The sequence below is a fragment of the Dendrobates tinctorius genome, unplaced genomic scaffold, assembly GCF_039654945.1.
Source record: "Dendrobates tinctorius isolate UK_male_01 unplaced genomic scaffold, ASM3965494v1 ptg000164l, whole genome shotgun sequence".
Lineage (NCBI taxonomy): Eukaryota > Metazoa > Chordata > Amphibia > Anura > Dendrobatidae > Dendrobates > Dendrobates tinctorius.
In genome coordinates this window covers 10322224-10346047 of record NW_027361831.1, presented here as the reverse complement: position 1 = coordinate 10346047, position 23824 = coordinate 10322224, and the positions used below count along the sequence as shown (strand labels likewise).

The following is a 23824-nucleotide window of genomic DNA, read 5'->3' as shown; positions in this document are numbered from 1 at the left end:
TGTGGTCTTCTGCTGCTGTAGCCCATCTGCCTCAAAGTTCGACGCACTGTGCGTTCAGAGATGCTCTTCTGCCTACCTTGGTTGTAACGGGTGGCAATTTGAGTCACTGTTGCCTTTCTATCAGCTCGAACCAGTCTGCCCATTCTCCTCTGACCTCTGGCATCAACATGGCATTTCCGGCCACAGAACTGCCGCTCACTGGATTTTTTTTCTTTTTCGGACCATTCTCTGTAAACCCTAGAGATGGTTGTGCGTGAAAATCCCAGTAGATCAGCAGTTTCTGAAATTCTCAGACCAGCCCTTCTGGCACCAACAATCATGCCACGTTCAAAGGCACTCAAATCACCTTTCTTCCCCATACTGATGCTCGGTTTGAACTGCAGGAGATTGTCTTGACCATGTCTACATGCCTAAATGCACTGAGTTGCCGCCATGTGATTGGCTGATTAGAAATTAAGTCTTAACACACAGTTGGACAGGTGTACCTAATAAAGTGGCCAGTGAGTGTATGTATGTTGCATGCATATAGTATATATGCAGTATATATGTAGCATGCATGTTGCATGCATGTGGTATATATGTAGTATGTATGTAGCATGTATGTAGCATGTAGTGTGTATGTATGTAGCATTTATGTAGTATGTATGTTGCATGTATGTAGCATGTAGTGTGTATGTTGCATGTATGTAGCATGTAGTATATATGTAGTATGTATGTTACATGTAGTATATATAGTATATATGTAGTATGCATGTTGCATGCATGTAGTATATATGTATTATGTATGTAGTATGTATGTTGCATGTATGTAGCATGTAGTATATATGTAGTATGTATGTTACATGTAGTATATATAGTATATATGTAGTATGCATGTAGTATATATGTTGTATGTATGTTGCATGCATGTAGTATATATGTATTATGTATGTAGCATGTATGTAGTATGTAGCATGTATGTAGCATGTAGTATATATGTAGTATGTATGTTACATGTAGTATATATAGTATATATGTAGTATGCATGTTGCATGCATGTAGTATATATGTTGTATGTATGTTGCATGCATGTAGTATATATGTATATGTATGTAGCATGCATGTAGTATGTAGCATGTATGTAGTATGCATGTTGCATGTAGTATGTATGTTACATGTAGTATATATGTAGTATGCATGTTGTATGTATGTAGCATGTAAAAAATTTTTTTACATTCAACACATTAGCCGGATGATGGGACTACTACTGTCCCATCATTGGCTAATGTGTCAATCACTGTCATGGTAGCAGGCATCGCCCGATGGGACTTGTAGTCCCATCGGACGATGCCTGCACAGACCCCCGGAGCTTGCACAGACCACCGGCAGGCCGGCACAGCCCCCCGGAGCCTGCACAGACCACCGGCAGGCCGGCACAGCCCCCCGGCAGGCCGGCACAGACCACCGGAGCCTGCACAGACCACCGGCAGGCCGGCACAGACCCACGGACAGTCGGCACAGCCCCCCCGAAGGCCCGAACTGACAGCGCATCATGATGCGCACAGACAGCGCATCATGATGACGTCATTTCGGCAGCCAATCAGAGCCACAAAAGTGGCTCATTGCATTTTGGACTTCCGATTCCGGTATCCGATACGAAAAAAGTATCGGTACTCGGTATCGGAATTCCGATACGGCAAATATCGGCCGATACCCGATATTTGCGGTATCGGAAAGCTCAACACTAGTCACCAGTTGAAGATCCTGGCCCAAAGCAACTGTCTGCCACCAACATCAGCAGTGCCCTACTCTGCTCCCGGACAACGTCACCATCTCCAGATGTGCTGTCCATAATCCAGCTACTCTTCTACCTCTACCAAAAGGAGGGAGGAAGATGGAGGATGAAAACCACATCTCTGACACATTAGTGGAAGAGATAGTCAACTCTAAATGGCTCAACGCGATTGTCTCGCTGTTATGAGGCAAGAGAACACCTGGAAGATCCTGACCTGACGCTCTTTGTGGATAGACCAAGGTATGCAGACCAAGAAGGCCGTGCGCACACTGGTATAGCAGTAGCCAAGGAAGATACATGCTGCCAGCAAAATCAATGCCTACACCCAAAGGCAGGACTGCGGGCCTTGGCAAGCATACAAGAAGTTTACTCAACATGAAGCGATGACCAATCTGGAGGGAAAGAGACTTCATCACGGCTAACGGAACGCCGGTCAGACACTACAAAGCCATATAAGAACTAATGGAGTCCTTGTTGATGCCAGGAAGAGTTGCGGTGGTAAAAGTAAAAGCACACACACTGGAGACACCTCAAGGGAAACAGTGGGCAACAGACTAGCTGAAGTAACAGCAAAAGAAGCAGCAGTGATACCGCTTGACACAAACATCTCATCTGTACTCTAATATGGATCCAGAAACAGGAAAAGGGATAACCCTGGAAAAAGATGTTCTGACACTCCAGAAACAAGAATCCAAGGAAGAAAAGAAGAAATGGACCTAAGATGAAGTTACACAGGATGAATTTTGGCTAAGGATGAACAAGGAAAATTTAAGGCCCCGAACAAAACTCTACATACTTTATGCTACACAGGAAACAGGGGAGTCATAGCATAAGAGTTTAGTCTTTCCCTTGGGTCACACACGCGCGCAAATACACAAACACTAGCAGGTCCAACAAAACTCAGCCCTATAAGATTCTACTTGTAAATATTCACAGTTCAGGATTATATTTTGCACACTATAGTTGTCTATATGCAGACTAAGTTTTAAAAACGTGACTAAAATGCATTTTTGAGTTTTTTTATCCATCCCAAATCCTGAGGACCTAGAAGGAACCCACCAGATCCTGCCCGATGACTGAGTCCTCATCACCAAGAGGTTCAACAGACGTACCCTTGAACCTAGAGATGACAGCCCGTTCCAAGTCCTGTCAACTATCACAGCAGCCCACATGGATCCACGCTTCCCACTGCAAGGCGATGGCGGATCCAGAGACCAGTGGCGGCTGCCACTCTTCATCTGTCTGGCACTTATCCTTTTTCTAGCCCAAGGGGTAGTCAGTCACCAAGAGGTAGTCACTCATGAGAAGGGTACAATGATATTCTGGTATAATGTCTCCACCCCAAGAGTAACATATCAATTTGACTACTGTCTCATAGTAGAATGTCCACGCCCCATGGCACAGTTTGACATCTGGTTAAGTACACAATTCATCTGTGTCACTACTGCTGAAACAGGGGAAGGATCATACTTTGAGGACTGGACACTTGTTGGGTGGAACACTGGTGAAAGTGACTAGAGACATCATACAGTCCAGGCCCTACAACAAAGAGACAAATGGGGAATAAGCCTATTAAGCCATATGACCCTGTCCAAAGCCCTTTTAAAGGCCAGAAAGACCTTCCAGGCCTACCCTTCCCTGCCACCCACTGCCCCAAGGAGGGATGCATAGTTCTGTACCTCAACATTGAGAACCCCTCAAAGAATGACCAAGGGTTAAATGTACTAAAGTACTAAACTTGGGGGGGGGAATGGTGACAAAAAAGGTAAATTTTGGGTAAGAAGCATAGATACCAGTGGGGGCACAAAGGGGGCACCTGATAAATTCAAAGTTGAGAATAAGACAGCAGTTGTGTTTAAACCCACCACCCCCATAAATAAGAATGCAAAGTGGATAAACTACTTATACTATAATCAACAACGGTTTATAAAATACACTGGGGATGCCATAAAGGCAATTGTTGACTTATTAAGTTTATAATAGCTATTTTATGTGCTTTGATCATATTTGTTTTAATTCTATGCTGCATAGCTCCATGCCTTAAGAAAATGATGATGACGACCATGGAAACCACAGTAATGACTATGCATACCGACTTTGAAGATCCCCTTTATGAAAGATACTCCTATGAACCCATGAGAAGAATGCCATATCCACATCCCCCGGAATATGTCTGCCTGAAGAACACCTGCGAGGGAGAAACTAGGATCTGACTTCCTCCTGTGCAAAGTCCGTTAGGAGGGGGTACATCTATTAGCGATGGGTCGTCTCGTGTATACGGTGAAGATTAGTTAGTTAGGTTCCAGCATTTTTGAGACAGGTAGGCTGGGAGGACAGATCGATAGGCTCGACGAGATTAGGGTTTTGATTTTGCATATTTTCAAAGGGGAGAACATATGGCATATGAATATATACAAGAATCAAAAATTATTCCACTAGTTGGACGCTTTGCTGAATAATGGAATCATGTAGCTTTAAGACATTTCTGATTTTCTAAGACTTGTTTCTGTATTGTAGAACCCACCTAGCTTCATCGAAACTGGGTGGTCTAGGGTGGATTAGGATAGAAATAATTATGTGCATAATGATTATATAGTAGATATAGGACATATGACATCATATGAGATCAATAGTAATTTGCTATTTGGGGTAATCAGTAATTTGGAAAGAATTTATGATATAATGCAATGAGACAGCTTGATTTTTGCTATAAAATGTTGTACACTTCTGGAAATAAATCAGAAATCATTTGAGAGACATTTGCTTGCATTTGTCCCGATTTCTATGGCCGTAAGACCCCACATTCAATTTGAAAGCAGCCAATTAAGATGACAACACATGCATTCTGTGTGCCATAGCAATTATTGCTCCCACAGTTGATTTCATCACACCAGGCTGCTTGCCTATTTCAGATTCAGTCTTCCCAGCCTGGTGCAGGGCTACAATTTTGTTTCTGGTGTCCATGGACAGCTCTTTGGTCTTCACCATAGAGGAGTTTATGTGACTGTTTGAGGTTGTGGATAATAATTTCAAACAGGTGCCATTACTACAGGTAATGAGTGGAGGACAGAGGAGCCTCTTAAAGATGATGTTACAGGTCTGTGAGACCCAGAAATCTTTCATATTTTTAGGTGACCAAATACTTATTTTCCACCATAATTTGCAAAATAAATCTTGCCAAATCAGACAACGTGATTTTCTGGATTTGTTTTCTCATGTTGACTCTCATAGTTGTGGTCTACCTATGATGTCAATTACAGACGCCTCTCATCTTTTTAAGTGGGAGAACTTGCACAATTGGTGGCTGACTAAATACTTTTTTTCCCCACTGTATATATAGGTCAAAGGATGTCTCATTGTAAATATTATGGTTAAAATGTTTATTCTTGTAATAACTTGGAGGTCCTCTCATACTCTGTAAACAAACTGATGCGAGGGAGAGGTCCTGCCCTTTTTATCTGTAGGTTTCCTGTCCTTGAAGGGTGGATCCCTCCTGGGTGAGTCGAGGAGGGGACTCAATAATACAATAATATACACACAGCTCTGCTCCATACATCTCGTACACACATGGCTCTTCTCCGTACACCTCGTACACACCCGGCTCCGCTCCGTACACCTCGTACACACACGGCTCTGCTCCGTACACCTCGTACACACGCGGCTCTGCTCCGTACACCTCGTACACATGCGGCACCGCTCCGTACACCTTGTACACACGCGGCTCCGCTCCGTACACCTCGTACACACACGGCTCCGCTCCGTGCACCTCGTACACACACCGCTCCGCTCCGTACACCTCGTACACACATGGCTCCGCTCCGTACACCTCGTACACACACGGCTCCGCTCCGTACACATGCGGCTCCGCTCCGTAAACCTCGTACACACACGGCTCCGCTCCGTACACCTCGTACACACACTGCTCCGCTCCGTACACCTCGTACACGTGGCTCTGCTCCATACACCTCGTACACACGCGGCTCTGCTCCGTACACCTCGTACACACACGGCTCCGCTCCGTACACACGCGGCTCCGCTCCGTAAACCTCGTAAACACACGGCTCCGCTCCGTACACCTCGTACACACACTGCTCTGCTCCGTACACCTCGCACACACGCGGCTCAGCTCCGTACACCTCGCACACACGCGGCTCCGCTCCGTACACCTCGTACACACACGGCTCCACTCCGTACACCTCGCACACACGCGGCTCCGCTCCGTACACCTCATACACACACGGCTCCACTCCGTACACCTCGTACACACACGGCTCCGCTCCGTACACATTGTACACACACGGCTCCGCTCCGTACACCTCGTACACACGTGGCTCCGCTCTGTACACATCGTACACACACGGCTCCGCTCCGTACACCTCGTACACACGGCTCTGCTCCGTACACCTCGTACACACACGGCTCTGCTCCGTACACCTCGTACACACACGGCTCTGCTCCGTACACCTCGTACACACACGGCTCTGCTCCGTACACCTCGTACACACCCGGCTCCGCTCCATACACCTCGTACACACCCGGCTCCGCTCCGTACACCTCGTACACACGGCTCCGCTCCGTACACCTCGTACACACACGGCTCCGCTCCGTACACCTCGTACACACCCGGCTCCGCTCCGTACACCTCGTACACACACGGCTCCGCTCCGTACACCTCGTACACACACGGCTCTGCTCCGTACACCTCGTACACACACGGCTCTGCTCCGTACACCTCGTACACACGCGGCTCTGCTCCGTACACCTCGTACACATGCGGCACCGCTCCGTACACCTTGTACACACGCGGCTCCGCTCCGTACACCTCGTACACACACGGCTCCGCTCCGTGCACCTCGTACACACACCGCTCCGCTCCGTACACCTCGTACACACATGGCTCCGCTCCGTACACCTCGTACACACACGGCTCCGCTCCGTACACATGCGGCTCCGCTCCGTAAACCTCGTACACACACGGCTCCGCTCCGTACACCTCGTACACACACTGCTCCGCTCCGTACACCTCGTACACGTGGCTCTGCTCCATACACCTCGTACACACGCGGCTCTGCTCCGTACACCTCGTACACACACGGCTCCGCTCCGTACACACGCGGCTCCGCTCCGTAAACCTCGTAAACACACGGCTCCGCTCCGTACACCTCGTACACACACTGCTCTGCTCCGTACACCTCGCACACACGCGGCTCAGCTCCGTACACCTCGCACACACGCGGCTCCGCTCCGTACACCTCGTACACACACGGCTCCACTCCGTACACCTCGCACACACGCGGCTCCGCTCCGTACACCTCATACACACGGCTCTGCTCCGTACACCTCGTACACACACGGCTCTGCTCCGTACACCTCGTACACACACGGCTCTGCTCCGTACACCTCGTACACACACGGCTCTGCTCCGTACACCTCGTACACACCCGGCTCCGCTCCATACACCTCGTACACACCCGGCTCCGCTCCGTACACCTCGTACACACGGCTCCGCTCCGTACACCTCGTACACACACGGCTCCGCTCCGTACACCTCGTACACACCCGGCTCCGCTCCGTACACCTCGTACACACACGGCTCCGCTCCGTACACCTCGTACACACACGGCTCTGCTCCGTACACCTCGTACACACACGGCTCCGCTCCGTACACCTCGTACACACACGGCTCCGCTCCGTACACCTCGTACACACACGGCTCCGCTCCGTACACCTCGTACACACACGGCTCCGCTCCGTACACCTCGTACACACACGGCTCCGCTCCGTACACCTCGTACACACACGGCTCCGCTCCGTACACCTCGTACACACACACGGCTCTGCTACATCCCCCCTGTAAACCCCTCCTGACCCCACACAGAAACTTCCCCTCAACCAGCACCATGACACCCAGCACAGCAGAGTCCTGCATACACTGAGGCCCCTGATCATGTGACCCCTGACTCCTCCCCTCCTGTGACCTCATCCCAGGTCCTGTGCGCACAGAGCAGCCGTATATGTGGAGTGCGGCTCTGCAGGTGGAGGTAAGTGCTGGAGATTCCCCATTACTGGGCACAGGGGGCAGTAACCCCTTCAGCGCTGAGACTACTGTGCACTCTGTCTGCCTTATTTCTAGTGCTGTGACCTGTCTTTTTCCTCACATTTCGCTTTATCCTAAAGGTTATGAGCTGCGAAGCCCAGAAACCTCATGAGAAACTTTGAGGGACATTTTAGCCCCTCTCTGACATCAGATGTACTCTTCCGTCCATAAGACCGTGGACGGAATTGTATGTCTCAGCGATCGGCCACGCACATGGGGGTGTGTGGCCGGGTGTCAGCTGATTCTCACAGCTGACACCCGGCACTAAGTGCCAGGAGCCGTCACAGACCACTCCCAGCACTTTAACCAACGGAATCCAATACGATTGCAGCGTTCCGGAGCAGGCAGAGGGCTGACAGACCCTCTGCCTTTGGACTGGAGACCCCGCAGCGTGATGCGGGCTCCTGATCGCTGCTATGGTAATCCGATGTCATACAGTGCATGTCAGGAAGTCTCTCACGTCAGCGTGCACGGATTGCAGCGCTGACACCTTCTATAGCATGCAGATGCTGCTTCATCTGCATGCTATAGAAGCGATCAGCCTGCACAAAATGAGTGTTCCATAGTGGGACAAAGTGTAAAACATAGAATAAAGTAAAAAAAAAATTAAATAATTGTAAAAATATTAAAAAATATATAATAATAAAAAATCAATATATATTCTATCAAAAATATTTGAATAAAAAAATCTAAACAATAAAAGTACACATATTTGGTATCACCGTGTCTGCAATGACCCAACCTATAATACTGTCCCACTAGTTTACTCCTTTAGTGAACACTGAAAAAAAAACAAGGAAAAAAAACAATGCTTTATCATCATACCGCCGAATAAAAAGTGGAATACCATGTGATCAAAAAGACGGATATAAATAAGCATAGTACTGCTGAAAACATCATCTTGTCCCGCAAAAAACGAGCCCCCATACAGCTCCATCACTGGAAAAATAAATAAAGTGACTTCAAATGTAATGTAGTCCCTAAAAATAAAATGGTGTTGTAAAAATGAGAAATCGCTGGTCAACTTTTAACCCTTATAACTTCCTAACAAAAAAAATTTTTGGTTCCAAAATTGTGCTGATGTAAAGTAAATATGTGGGAAATGTTATTTATTAAGTATTTTATGTGACATATCTCTGTGATTTAAGGCAGGATTCCCCAACTCCAGTCCTCAAGGCCCACCAACAGATCATGTTTTCAGGATTTACTTTGTATTGCTCAGGTGATGCGATTATCGCCTGAGCAATACTAAGGAAATCCTGAAAACATGATCTGTTGGTGGACCTTGAGGACTGAAGTTGGGGAACCCTGATTTAAGGGCATGAAAATTCAAATTTGGAAAATTACGAAATTTTCAAAATTTTCACCAAATTCCGTTTTTTTCACGAATAAGCGCAAGTTATATCAAATAAATTTTACCACTATCTTGAAGTACAATATGTCACGAGAAAACAATCACCGGGATCCATGGAAGTGTTCCAGAGTTATGACCTGATAAAGGGACAGTGGTCAGAATGGTAAAAATTGGACTGGTCATTAACATGCAAACCACCCTTGGGGGTAAAGGGGTTAAAGGTTACTGATGCTCCAGAAATCTTCACAGTGGACTCTTTCTTTGAGACCCTTGGGCACCTGTTAGACGATTTTGATGGTGTAGCAGTGAGTAATCTAAAATCTCTGTACCAATGGAGAGGTACTGTTGAAGAATTTTGCTCTGAATGTTGGTGTCTCCCAGCTACCTGGCACTCTAGGCTGCCACTTTTTTTCTCCTATTCTACTTCCTGGTGTTGTTATAAATTGAAAAAGAAACAGGAGAGTCAAAGCAGTTTATTATAATGTCACCTATACGTCAACTAAGGGTTGTGAATGAAATATCGACTGTATGAATAAAGTTCCACATTTCTGCGTAAATCAGAGTGTGCAGTGAAATTACTGTGATAGGAAGAAATAAATACTGTACTTGGTTATTTCAATCAGTTCTCCCTGACTAGAGCAAAGGGTTACGGGTCCATGCAAAGAAAGAATCCAACATCTACATGTTATATTGCCTCATATACTGTATTTCCTTTTATTACAGTAGCTTTCAAAAGTATTCACCCTCTTGGTATTTTTCGTGTTTTGCCATCTCACAACCTGAAATTTCACTATTTTTTTTATGGTTTGCATCAGTTCATGTAAAGAACATGCCTACAACTGTGAACATTTGTTCTTTTTTTTTTAAGCAAACAATAAATTTGACAAAATAACTGTAAACTTGTGTGCATATTTTATTCACCCCCTTAAAATCAGTACTGTATTGAGCCTCCTTTTGCAGCAATTACAGCTACAAGTCGCTTTGCAAAAGTCTCTATGAGCATTCCACATTTTGCCCCAGGGGTTTTTCCCCATTCCTCAAGGTAAAACTGCTCCAGCTCCTTCAAGTTAGATGGTTTTTAAGTCTGACCACAGATTCTCAATTGGATTAAGGTCTAGGCTTTGACTAGGCCACTCCAAAATATGTACGTTTCTCCTTAAACCACTCGAGCCTTGCTTTGGATCATTGTCTTGTTACAAGGTGACCCTCCATCCCTGCCTCAAATCACTGACAGACTGAAACAGTACCAGTATTTTGCACCATCCATCTTCCCCACGACTCGGACTATTTTCCCTTCTGCTGAAAAACATCCCCATCGTATGATGCTGCCACCACCATATTTCACTGTGGGGATGATGATGTTCTTGGGGTGATCTGTGTTGGTTTTGGCGCCATACATAGCGTTTACCTTGGTGGCTAAAATGTTAAATTTTGGTCTCAGCTGACCACAGCACCTTCCTCCATATCTTTGGGTGGTCTCCCACATGTTTTTTGGCAAACTCAAAATGACCTTTACAATTTGTCTGTGAAAGTAAAGGCTACTTTCTGCCTGCTCTTCGATGAAGACAACCCCTATGGAGTGTACTCTTATTGTGGTCGTATGGACAGATACTCCATTCTTTGGTTGGTACCTTTTGGTCTTTGTGCTGCCTTGCTGATTAATGCCCTCCATGCTCGGGCTGAGAGTTTTGGTGGATGTTCCTCACTTGGGAAGTTTGTTGTGGTACCATGTTCTTTCCATTTCATAATAATGGATTTGATTGTCCGAGATTGGGATTTTTTTTTACAACCCAACCCTGACTTGTACTTCTCAACAACTGTGTCCCTAACATGTTTGGAGATCTCGTTGCACGCAGGTGGACTTTCCTTTCACTAAGCATGGTGAATATATATGCACATTCAGATTTTTAGTTATTTGATCTCATAACTTTAATTAATGCCTATATTTTTCTCATTTCACCAACATACACTATTAAGTGCTGCTGCATCACACACAAATGGGATTACAAAAATATTTAAACACCGGTTGTAATTTAACATAAAGGGGTGAATAATTTCACAAGTCACTCTATATCCAGTAATTATATTATTTATAGGCTCATGTAAATTTAACCATATCAGTAGCAGGTAATCAAAACCATATAATCAACTGCTTTTTATAAAGGGATAAAATTATTATTGTGCAAAATTAAGAGGTTGTTCTGAAACTGAAGGTGACTTTCATACTAAATGTCTATTTAATTCAATAATGTAATCTCTTTTCTGATATACTTCAATTACAAGTTCCCTTCCATTCCCTCTCTACTCAGACTTCCTGTCTTCTTGTTTTATGTTTGTTTTTAATTTTACTTCCAAAGATGTTTCGTTTGTGAATCCCTGTGCATGTTGGGATACTCATGCAGCACATCATCAGTGGGCAGAAGGTGCGGGTACTGCCACAGCTACTTTCCCCACCTTGAAGCGAAGCGTCATCAGTGACCTGTATTTCAGGGGCTGGGCTAGTCCCTGCTTGTCGCAGTGTCTCCTTACAGTTTGCACTGACAGTGCACTCTCTTGTTTGCTCATCACTTCTCTTTGGAGCAGGTCAGAGAGTACACTGTCACTGTGCATTCAAAGGACTATAGCGCAGGGAGCTCAAACTGAGCATACGTCAGAATTTACAACCGATGCATGTTTAGTAGAGCAATAGGCGTCACTATTGATGTTTCGTTTCAGGGAAAGGGCAGAGTCTAATGCAGTGGCGTCCCATTTGAGTATTAGAAGTTAAAAAAAACAGATTGGAAGTCAGTACAGAAAGGGATCGTTGGGGAGTTTTTAATAGAAATACATTAGAAAAGGAGATTAAATAGAATTTAAGATGAAATTTTGTCTCGGACCACCCCTTTAAGTTCAGTCGATTGGTTCGGTCTTCCACAGCAGTGCCAGTTTCTAATGTGGCCCCTTGGAAAAATAAATTGCTCACCCCTGACTTAGTAAATGTACATTATAAGTAGACCAAAAAGTAAAAGACTGTTAGATTATCAAAAAAGGGAAATATGAGTTCTGCCATAAAGGCATCTCTGCTAACACGTCAGTAAAAGTAACCCCTCGTTTCACCTATCTCCAGACTAAGCATGCTAATTTATGTATAGTTTAGGAGAAGGAGGAATAATGGACACGACACTTTCCCCTCAGTTCTACAGGATCAGTACCTCTCTTTTGTAATACTGTAACTGCATTCCCAAAAATAAATTACAATATAGTAGCGATGTTCTCCTATGTGCCCCCATGCATATGCTTATGTCTCCTTTGTGCCTATATATAGTAGAATTGCCTCCACCATGCCAGTCATATGGTGATATTATTCAACTATTATGGCCCATACTGCTATAATGTCCCTCAATATACTCTGCTCAAAAAAAAAGGGAACACTAAAATACCACATCTTAGATTTACATGGATACACCTAAATAACATGGGAATGGTTGGTGATATCAACTTCCTGTTTGTGGCACATTAGTATATGGGAGGGGGAAAACTTTTTAAGATTGGTGGTGACCATGGCGGACATTTTGAAGTTGGCAATTTTGTTTCCAACTTTCTTTTTTCCAATGGGAAGAGGGTCATATGATACATCAAACTTATTAAGAATTTCACAAGAAAAACAATGGTGTGATTGGTTGTAACGTAACTTTATTCTTTCATGAGTTATTTACAAGTTTATGACCACTTATAAAATGTGTCCAAAGTGCTGCCCATTGTGTTGGATTGTCAATGCAACCCTCATCTCCCACTCTTGATGTTACATCGGCTCATCCTCTTCCAATTCAGATCCATACAATATTAGAACCTCTTAGTGGAGATCTACTGATTGATCCATCAAAGATGAATATGGACAGAGACAAGATGGTGGAGAGGATATTACACCTCACCCTAGAGATCCTCTTCCGGCTTACTGGAGAGGTGAGAGATTCTGATGACGTCACATTACATCATTCTTATCTATGGGAATAACAGATGGACAGAACTGGAGAGGTGAGGACTCTGGAAATGTCTGTAGTGAGATTTATTAATGTGTCTCTCCATAACCAGGATTACACAGTAGTGAAGAAAACCTCTATGGGGCGCTGTCAGGACCCTGTGTCTGAGGGATGGAGAACACTCCTGAGCCCAATCACAAGGACTCCTCCTCACCCACTGATACATGAGGACATCAATGACCAGATGATCCTAGAACTCATCTACAAGATGATTGAGCTGCTGACTGGAGAGGTGACACTGCTGGGAAAGCTGGGACATTATACAGTAATGCTATGAAGGGATCGGGGGGATGACTGTATCATTGTATGTGCCAGGTTCCTATAAGGTGTCAGGATGTTGCCATCTATTTCTCCATGAAAGAGTGGGAGTATTTAGAAGGACACAAAGATCTGTACAAGGATGTCATAATGGATGTTCCCCAGTCCCTCACATCACCAGGTAATAGCCAGGACTATATACTCACGGCCAATAATTATTTGTATGTAAAAAAGGAATTCAGTACCTGTATGTGTTTCCTCCAGTTCTATCCAGTATGAGGACAACACCAGACAGATGTCCCCGTCCTCTTCTTCCACAGGACTGGAAACAAATAGATCCCAATGTTCCTCAGGATCATCAGGTAGATGGAGAGAAGGTGTCATGAGATCTTTCCTATGATGTGTAGACGGCTGTGAAGGTCTTGTGCTCAGTCTTGTTTTATCCACCAGTATTATATGTTTTATACTTGTGTAATGAGAACGGTGGAGATGGCAGGATTAGAGCTGATCATAGATGTGACTTCTCCATCTGTCTGTGACTTTTACAATACTTGTTTCAGGGTGAAGATCTGACCCATATTAATACTACAGAGACATACGTGAGGGGTGATGATGATGAATGGTGTAAAGAGGAGATTCCTACATATGACTACCCTGGTGAGTAGTAACCACTAAATGCAGAGACGTCACAAATTCTTCTATTACCGGTTGTAGCTTCTTTATCATTGGTGTTTCCTGTTTAACCACTACATATAACTTTGCCTAAAACTATCCCCATTACTTTGGGCATTGGAAGCCCTTCTTTTGAAATGAGATCTGTTTTGGCTCAGAGGATCCACCTTACCCCCTGGAATTATTACAATCCTGTGGTCTCTAATCTGCAGTTCAACTACTACATGTTCCTTTACCTGAAACTTCCCCCATTACTTATTGGCATGGGTCGCCCTTCTGTGGGAATGAGATCTGTACTGTTCAAAGCTTACATTTGGGAGGATCACCCTACCCCCTGGAATTAGAAGACACTGACCCTTACATGTGCAGATCTATTATTTGAAAATCCAAGTTACTGAATATGTAGAATGTGCTGCCAAAATATCTGTATGGTGGACTAAGGAATAGCAGAGGGTGATGTTGCTTTCTAGAATCCTGCAGTATTGGTGGGGAATCTAACATCCAAGATATAGCTACTAATGTCATGCCCAGAAATAGGGTTCATGTAAAAAAGCCTTAGTATAGTGTTGCCATAGCTCCTTATTAAAGTGAACCTGTCACCAGGTATGGCCACCACCTTTCAGGGCTGAAATACAGCATTCTATAATGCTGTATATCTGCCCATAATCCAATCTGTAGCTGAATAAAAATAGTTTTTATTCTACTCACCTGCAGGGTGATCCGGCCCGAGGGGTGTCGCTCTTCTTGCTCCGGCGCCTTCCATCTTCTTATGATCGCGGTCTACCTTTTTGGTTCGTGTGGATGACGTGTCCCTGCATCATCCACACAGTCTACTTGGCATCGAGCTGTATATCAACCCTGTAGAATGCTTTATACGAACTCTGAAAGGTGGTGGCCTAATGTCATATCGGCCAAACCTGGTGACTGGTTCCCTTTAAGTCAACTGAAATAAGAGGAAATATTACAGGTGATAGAAAGGGGGTTACAGCTAACTAAAATGAGAAAATATCAAGGTACCAGGTGACGAATTTGCGAGACATCACAGGTATTCAGAGGTCGGTAATCTACCCATCCGAACCCATCTTAGTGGGGTCAAATAGGATGGGTGTATGACATACAGTTGAATCATTACTTTATTTTCAGAAGGAAATACATGACGACAAGATTATAAAATATCCCACCCTTTATGGAGATAATCAGTGATTTCCATTTAGCAGCCGCTAACAGCGAGACATTGAGGTCATCTAATGCAGGTCTGGGCAAACTGCGGCCCATGGGGTCATCTGGCCCTCTGGCTGTTCCTGTCCAGCCCGCTAATCTGGAAAGGGACTGTGCTTGTGTATTATTCTACTGTATTGTATACCCTGTGCAGAGTAGATAAGGATTAACCCCCACTCCTGTGAAGTTATCACATCCACTACATAGACTACAATAAGGATTCCCCCCTGCCTGTCACTTCCTGCCCCTCATGTGATGTGGGTATATGCCTGTTCAACACTGGTGGACAAACAACATTTTTTCTGATGCTTTCAATTTATTTATTGTTTGACCAACTGCTAATAATTTCTTCAATAAGTTTTATTGCAACAAGTATTATCAGGCTATGGTCACACAACTTTATTTCTGCTCCAAGTGTTATCTGCGAAAAAAAAATACCCTAATATGGACCGTGTGAAGAACATCAGAACAAGCACCGGTCTCTTCTGTATTTTGGACGATACTCGCCTATGGGTATGCAGAAAAAAAATTGGATCCCATATGAATCATCCATATAGAATCTGATCTTTAAGGATACATTTCCATTACTAACATAGGAAAATATTTGTTCTTGTAAATTTTATTCACTTCTGATGTGTAAAATTGGATGCTATACGGATGACAATACACTTGAAAAGTTGTCTATTTTCGGGTTGAAAATCACATACCGTATTTTCCACTTTGTAAGACGCACTTTTTTCCCCCAAAATTTAGGGGGAAAACGGGGGTGCGTCTTACAAAGCGGACATGCCTTACCTAAGCTGTGATCGGGGGCATCCGGCGGTTGCTGGCAGGTGCTGCGGGTGTCTCCGGTGCCGCGTTGTGTGCCCGTCAATGCCCGGGGCTCTGCCGACATTGTGCGACAGGCCAGAGCCCCTGCATTTCCTCGGTTCCCTGTGTGCCAGTAAAAAAATGGCCGCCGGCGCATGCGCAGATGGGATCTCGTAACCCAGTTCTCGAGAGATAAGATCTGAAATCTCATCTCTCGAGCGCTGGGTCCCGAGATCCCATCTGCGCACGCGCCGGTGGCCATTTTCCCTGGGTTCCCTTTGTGCACGCGGTGGTGCCAGTAAAAAAAAATGCCGCCGTGCGTGCGCAGATGGGATCTCGGGACCCAGCTCTCAAGAGATGAGATTTCAGATCTCGTCTCTCGAGAACTGGGTTCTGAGTTCCCATCTGCGCACGCGCCGGCGGCCATTTTTTTTACCGGCACCACAGCACGCGCACACAGGGAACCGAGGAAATGCTGGGGCTCTGGCCTGTCGCACAATGTTGGCAGAGCCCCTGGCATCGACGGGCACGCAACGCCGCACCGCTGGGCACCGGAGACACCCGCAGCACCGGCCAGCAACTGCCGGACAAGCGGAGAAACCCGGTAGCAGCACAAGACCCTGCAGCAGCAACGGCACACATCTGAGCCCCCCTCATCCCTGAATGCGGCCTGCAGCATCACTGCACGCCTGCCTCCTCCAGCAGCGAGCCTGGGACCCCGCTACACCGCAGCCACCAACCCCGGTAAGCAATAAGATGCAAGGATTATAAGAGGCATCACCATTTTATTAAAAAATATTTTTTTCTCATTTTTTCTCCTCAAAATTTGTGGTGCGTCGTATAATCCGGAGCATCTTATAAAAATACGGTAATTTTTTTATAGGCTCATGTAAATTTAACCATATCAGTAGCAGCTAATCAAAACCATATAATCAACTGCTTTTTATAAAGGGATACAATTATTATTGTCCAAAATTAAAAGGTTGTTCTGAAACCAAAGGTGAATTTCATACTAAATATCTATTTAATCCAATAATCTAATCTCTTTTCTAATATACTTCAATTACAAATTCCCTTCCATTCCCTCTCTACTCAAACTTCCAGTCTTCTTGTTTTATTTTTTGTTTTTATTTTTACTTCCAATGATGTTTCGTTTGAGAATCCCTGTGCATGTTGGGATATTCATGCAGCATATCATCAGTGGGCAGAGGGTGCGGGTACTGCCACAGCTACTTTCCCCACCTTGAAGTGAAGCGTCATCAGTGACCTCTGTTTCAGGGGCTGGGCTAGTCCCTGCTTGTCATGGTGTCTCCTTACAGTTTGCACTGACAGTGCACTCTCTTGTTGGCTCATCACTTCTCTTTGGAGCATGTGAGGGAGTACACTGTCACTGTGCATTCAAAGGACTATAGCGCAGGGAGCTCAAACTGAGCATACATCAGAATTTACAACTGATGCATGTTAAGTAGAGCGCTATCGTTTCAGGGAAAGGGCAGAGTCTAATGCAGTGACGTACCATTTGAGTATAGGAAGTTAAAAAAAAAAAAGAAGCGGATTGGAAGTCAAGAAAGAAAGGGATCGTTGGGGAGTTTTTAATAGAAATACATTAGTAAAGGAGATTAAATAGAGTTTAAGATGAAATTCACGTTTTGTCTCGGACCGCCCCTTTAAGTTCAGTCGATTGGTTCGGCCTTCCACAGCAGTGCCAGTTGCTCATGTGGCCCCTTGGAAAAATAAATGGCTCACCCCTGACCTAGTAAATGTACATTATAAGTAGACCAAAAAGTAAACGACTGTTAGAGTATCAAAAAAGGGAAATATGAGTTCTGCCATACAGGCATCTCTGGTAACACGTCAGTAAAGTTAACCCCTCGTTTCACCTGTCTTCAGACTAAGCATGCTAATTTATGTGTATGCAGTAGTTTAGCAGAAGTAGGAATAATGGACACATGACACTTTCCCCTCATTTGTACAGGATCAGTACCTCTCTTTTGTACTACTGTAACAGTATTCCCAAAAATAAATTGCAATACAGTAGTGATGTTCTCCTATGTGTCCCCCATACAAATGCTTATGTCTCCTTTGTGCCCACATATAGTATAATTGCCTCCACCAAGGCAGTCATATGGTGATATTATCCAAATATTATGACCCCACACACGTATTATGTCCCTCAATATAAACTGCTCAAAAAAATAAAGGGAACACTAAAATACCACATATTAAATATCACTGAATGAAATATTCCAGTTGAGAGCAATAAAGCATAAAAATGATCAATGTAAATAAGAATTAATATCCCATGGAGGTATGGATTTGGAATGATACTCAAAATCAAAGGGGGAAATCAAATTACCGGTTGATCCAAATTCAGTGGAAATACCTCAAGACAAGGAAATTATGCTCAGTAGTGTGTGACCTCCACAGGCTTGTATGACCTCCCTACAACGCCTGGGCATGCTCCTGATGAGTCGGCGGATATTCTCCTGAGGGATCTCCTCCCACAGCTGGATGTGCTCGATTGGATGGGCAGCACGGTGGCTCAGTGGTTAGCGCTGCAGCCTTGCAGCGCTGGGGTCCTGTGTTTGAATCCCACCAAGGACAACATCTGCAAGGAGTTTGTATGTTCTCCCCGTGTTTGTGTGGGTTTCCTCCGGGTACTCCGGTTTCCTCTCACATTCCAAAGACATTCTGATAGGTAATTTATATTGTGAGCCCCATCGGGGACAGTGATGAAAATGTGTGTAAAGCGCTGCGGAATATGTTAGCACTATATAAAAATAAAGATTTTTATTTATTTATTATTATTCAGCTCTGGGAAACGGGCAGGCCAGTCCATAGCATCAATGTCTTCATCATACAGGAACTGCCGACACACTTCAGCCACATGAGGCCTAGCATTGTCATGCATCAGAAGGAACCCAGGGCACTTACATTTGGTCACGCAATGGGTCTGAGGATATCATTCCGGTACCTAATGGCAGTCAAAGTACCTCTGGTTAGCACATGGAGGACTGTGTGGCCCTCCAAAGAAACACCTCCCCGCACCATTACTGACCCACTGCTAAAATGGTCATGCTGGAGGATGTTGCAGGCATTAGAGCGTTCTCCACAGCGTCTTCAGACTCTGTCACATGTGCTCAGTGTGAACCTGATCTCATCCATGAAGATCACAGGGTGCCAATGTCGAATCTGCCAATCTTGGTGTTCTCTGAAAGATCTGTACAACGGGAACATTGTCTTCAGGAAAAACAGATGAGACAGGCTAAATCAAGGGAAGCTGAAACATCTGAACACCAGGAACTTCGTCTTCAGGAAGAGAATTGGTATGAGACAGGCTGAATCCAGGGATGCAGAAACATCTGAATAAAAGAAAAGGATGAACGTCGTCAAAATGACTGCATATGACATATGCAACTTATGCAAAGATGTAGGCAGGCTGACTTGAGTTTGGAAGTATTTCACAACGACTCCATTCAGGATTATAGTTATGTGCCCACGTTAGCGTTTTTAAATGCTCAGAAAACTGATCTCGTTCCCAGAAAACGCGCCTTTCTTGCTCGGTTTTTGCACAAAAAATGCGCGTTTTTGACGCTTTTTTTCCACGCGTTTTCTGGGAACATTGGAAAAGGCTAAAAACGCTCAGCAATGCGGAAATTAATGAGCATGCTTCGTTTTTAGCCGCTAGGCGCTTCCTGAGCGTTTAAAAACGCATGCATTGCACAAAAAGCCAAAAATGCATTCAATTGAATAGGAAGCTTCTTTTAAGCGTTTCTGCAGCGTCTGAGCCGGCTCAAACGCTGCGGAAACGCTTACAAAAATGCAACGTGGACACACAGCCTAAAGGTCACATCTAAACGTCATAATAGGCAAAATGGACATAATATGCAAGCATTGTCAAGCAAAACAGTTTAACTTGGAATCATCTGGTATGTGCTGCTCAAATGGCAAAGGCAGTTTGCCACCTTTAGATCTACCTCCTGAACCACTTTTTTCATACATGTCAGGAACATCTCCTGAGTCCGAGCATTTTCTGCAAAATATTAAGAGATACAATTTAAGAGATGCTGTTACTAATGATGGCAACGTTGTGGACATTGGGCGTATGGTTATTTTACCAACTACAACTACAGAAAGTCCCAGACATATGCATGAGTATGCTCAGGACGCCATGACATATGTTCAATTACATGGCCATCCAGATTTGTTTATTACAGTTATGTGTAATCCAACTTGGCCAGAGATAAGGGAAGAGCTTCTGAATGATCAAGGCCCCCATGACTGACATGATTCAACAGCAAGGGTGTTTTTAACAAATACTGATCAAGGTCATGGAAGTAATTACAAAAGTGTCACATTTTTGTTGAAACTCGATCTTTGATGTATTCAATTGAGTTGCAAAAAAGAGGTTTTCTGAATGCACAGATACTGATATGGCTAAAGGACACGGTACTCCCTGATCAAATTGACAGTGTTATTTTAGCTCAGCTTCCAAAACCAGAAGAAGACCCTGTATTCTTTTTAAACTATTTCGAAAAATATGATCCATGGGCCTTGTGGGTCACTTAACACAAGATGGCCAAGCATGAAGGAAAGAAAATGCATTAAAAAGTATCCTTGCAACTTGATTGAAGAAACACAGACAGGAGATGATGAATATCCTCTTCATAAAAGACGGAAATCTGGACAGGGAGGATATACCGCAGCAATCTGATTTAAAAGGGTTAATCAGTACACTGATATTGAAATAGATAACCAATTGGTTGTACATTGCACTCCACTGTTTTCAAAAATGTTTGTCAAGCACGTAAATATAGAATATTATAGTTCTGTGAAGTCAATCAAATACACTTACAAACACACTAACAAGGGCAGTGATATGACAGTTTTTCAGCAACAATCAAAAATGTGCATCTGATAAGAGTATGCTCTATCAGATGGGAAGGTGTATAAGTAGTAACAAATCTGTGCGGCGATTACTAAATTTTCCCATCCATGAAAGACATCTGACTGAAGTTCAATTCAGCGTCAATCTTGAAAATGGACAAGTTTATTTCACTGCCAACAATGCACATGAAAGAGCTCAACCACCTAACACAACATTAACATCTTTCTTTACCCTGTGTCAAGCAGATCCATTTGTGAGGACTTTATTACATTCAGACATTCCAAAATATTATACATGGAATAAATTGAGAAAAGTATTTTGCAAGAGGAAACCAGGTGCAAGGGTCCAAGGGTGGGACATTCCAGTGATGCTCTTGGACATCTGTATACAGTTCATCCAAACAACGCAGAGTGTTGCTACCTACTTTATTGCATCACACTGTCTGCACGCCAACGTCTTTCAAAGATTTATCAACAACAGTTGATAGTGAACTGTGTCAAACTTACAAGAGGCATGCCAAAAGCGAGGTCTGATCGAAGATGATCCACTCTTGGACATGACATTTCGGGAGGCATCCCTCACTCACTTTCCACCTCAACTTCGAAACCTGATCGCTGTAATAACTATAACCTGTGCACCTTCCAATCCCCATGGTCTTTGGGAAAATACAAAGAATATCTTAGTGAAGATATTTACATACTAGAGTGCACAGGAGAGTTAATTCAGACTTAAGCCCCCATTGCACACTGCGATATCGTTAGCAATATCGCTGTAAAGTCACCGATTTTGTGACGTTGCAGCGATATTGCTAGCGATATCGCTGCATGTGATACTTACCTCCGACCCGCTCCCCCGCTGCTCATCGTTGGTCACGCTAGAACTCCCTGGACCATTTCTCATCGGGCGCTTCCTGCTGGGCTTCCTGTGGCGCCGACGAGCGACGCGTGGACGTGGGCGGGAGGATGTCAGGATCGCCGCGTCTGACAGGTAAGTAGCGACCCCCGACCCCTGCGATGTCGCTGGAGAGATCTGCCTGTGTGGCAGCTCACTAGCGACCACTTAGCGATGCACCAGCGAACCATATCGTTGTCGGGATCGCTGGTGCATCGCTAAGTGTAACGGTACCCTAAGACTTGAATTTCACTGCCAACATATTCAACAAAGTCCTCTTGACTAGTGATGAGCGACCACTAAAATGCTCAGGTGCTCATTACTCTAGTCAAGCAAATCATAATGCTCAGGTGCTAGACCCGAGTAACGAGTATAATGGAAGTCAATGGGAAAGTCGGGCTTTTTTCCAGCGAGCCCCCTCCCTCCAGAGGTCTGAAGGGGTCTAAAAATTGCTCAAAGTGATGAAATCAGTGCTGAAATGGCATGGGGAAGACCCCTGGAAGAATTTCTTAATCCTAGGTCGCTGCTTGGAGCAATGTTGTCAGAGTATTCTACCACTTATTTACGGACTCATAATAAAACATACAAAGCCGAAGATAAAATGGATTTTACAGGAAAAAAAATGTTAAGAAACATTCTGTTAGCAGCGTATTATTCAGGTTACTCTCCAAGCGTGTGACAACAGAGCTTCTTTATTCAGGAACAATCAGGAACAATATATAAGCTTAATAGATCAGGAATAAATCATTTGTGTGTCTCTATCTGTGCAGCATCTACAGCAGGCTGCTTCTCTCATACACAGACACAGGAAAAACAGGAAATACAGTCATATGCTATCCCTGTGTGAACCTCTGGGAGTTTTTTTTTGTTCTAACTTTATGAACAACATACAAACCTAGCAACTAAACACTCATAGACAGGAATGGAGTTGTTGCACCAAATGTATTCCAACACATTCTTTCCATGGTAATGACTTGTATATCAGGCAAAATAAATAAGAGAAAAAAATGCTCCTCCACACCTTGGCTATGTTCACACGTAGTGTTTTTGCTGCATTTTTGCACATTTGCATTGCTTTCAATGGTGAAAAAAGAACATTCACCAGGAAATGTAATTTTAACATTTTACTACCTTATCTGGCCATGTGGTGTGTGACACATGATCAGTGTCATGTCGCTGTCAGACTTGGGGCCTGCTGTTCCGGTCACAGCCACTAGGAGGCGCCGGACCGCCACCTCGCCGTCAGACTCGGAAACGGCTGTTCCTGCCTCGGCCACTGGGAGGCGCCGTGGTTCTATTACGTTGCCGTCAGACTCGGGGCCTATGGTCCCGGCTTTAGCCACTAGGAGGCGCCGGTCTGTCATGTCACCGTTAGATTCGAGGCCTGCTGTTCCGATCGCGGCCACTAGGAGGCGCCGGACCGCCACTTCACCGTCAGACTCGGGGACGGCTGTTCCTGCCTTGGCCACTGGGAGGTGTCGTGATTCGCCCGTGAGTTATGGTGGTGACAGAGAAGGGGCTCCTGCGCAGGCATCTGGTGGGCGCAGGCTCCGCCCCTCTGTCAGTCGCCAGGGGGTTACTGCATCACCATCTAGCCTGGTCCTGGGGGCGGTCCTAATGACATCACCAGTCCAGGAACCTGTGAGGGATGACCTGATCCCTCAAATACCTTGGGACTGGTCTTGCAAGCCGCCGGATATATTCTTGGTTCCCCTGCGTGCTACTGTGTGAATTACTACAACTAACTTTGACCTCAGCCTGGATTTCTGACTCTGCTTCTGCCTAACGATTTTGTACTTCTGCTGCCCTCCTGGTTTATGACTCTGACCTTGGCCTGGATTTC

The 23824-nt window shown here is 44.8% G+C and overlaps 1 protein-coding gene across 2 annotated transcripts in view; it reads left to right on the top strand.

Moving 5' to 3' along the window:
• The window catches only part of LOC141053025 (uncharacterized), a 94937-nt gene that overhangs the window by 52568 nt on the left and 18545 nt on the right, over nt 1-23824 (top strand). The window contains exons 1-6 of one of the 2 annotated variants that reach the window (XM_073550357.1): nt 7681-7815; nt 13036-13167; nt 13297-13476; nt 13560-13683; nt 13767-13864; nt 14063-14159. In XM_073550357.1, coding sequence (XP_073406458.1) covers nt 7789-7815; nt 13036-13167; nt 13297-13476; nt 13560-13683; nt 13767-13864; nt 14063-14159 — 658 coding nt within the window. In that variant the 5' untranslated portion in view covers nt 7681-7788. Of the gene's footprint in view, nt 1-7680; nt 7816-13035; nt 13168-13296; nt 13477-13559; nt 13684-13766; nt 13865-14062; nt 14160-23824 lie in introns of those variants that run through there. The other variant, XM_073550358.1, reaches the window with a different exon arrangement.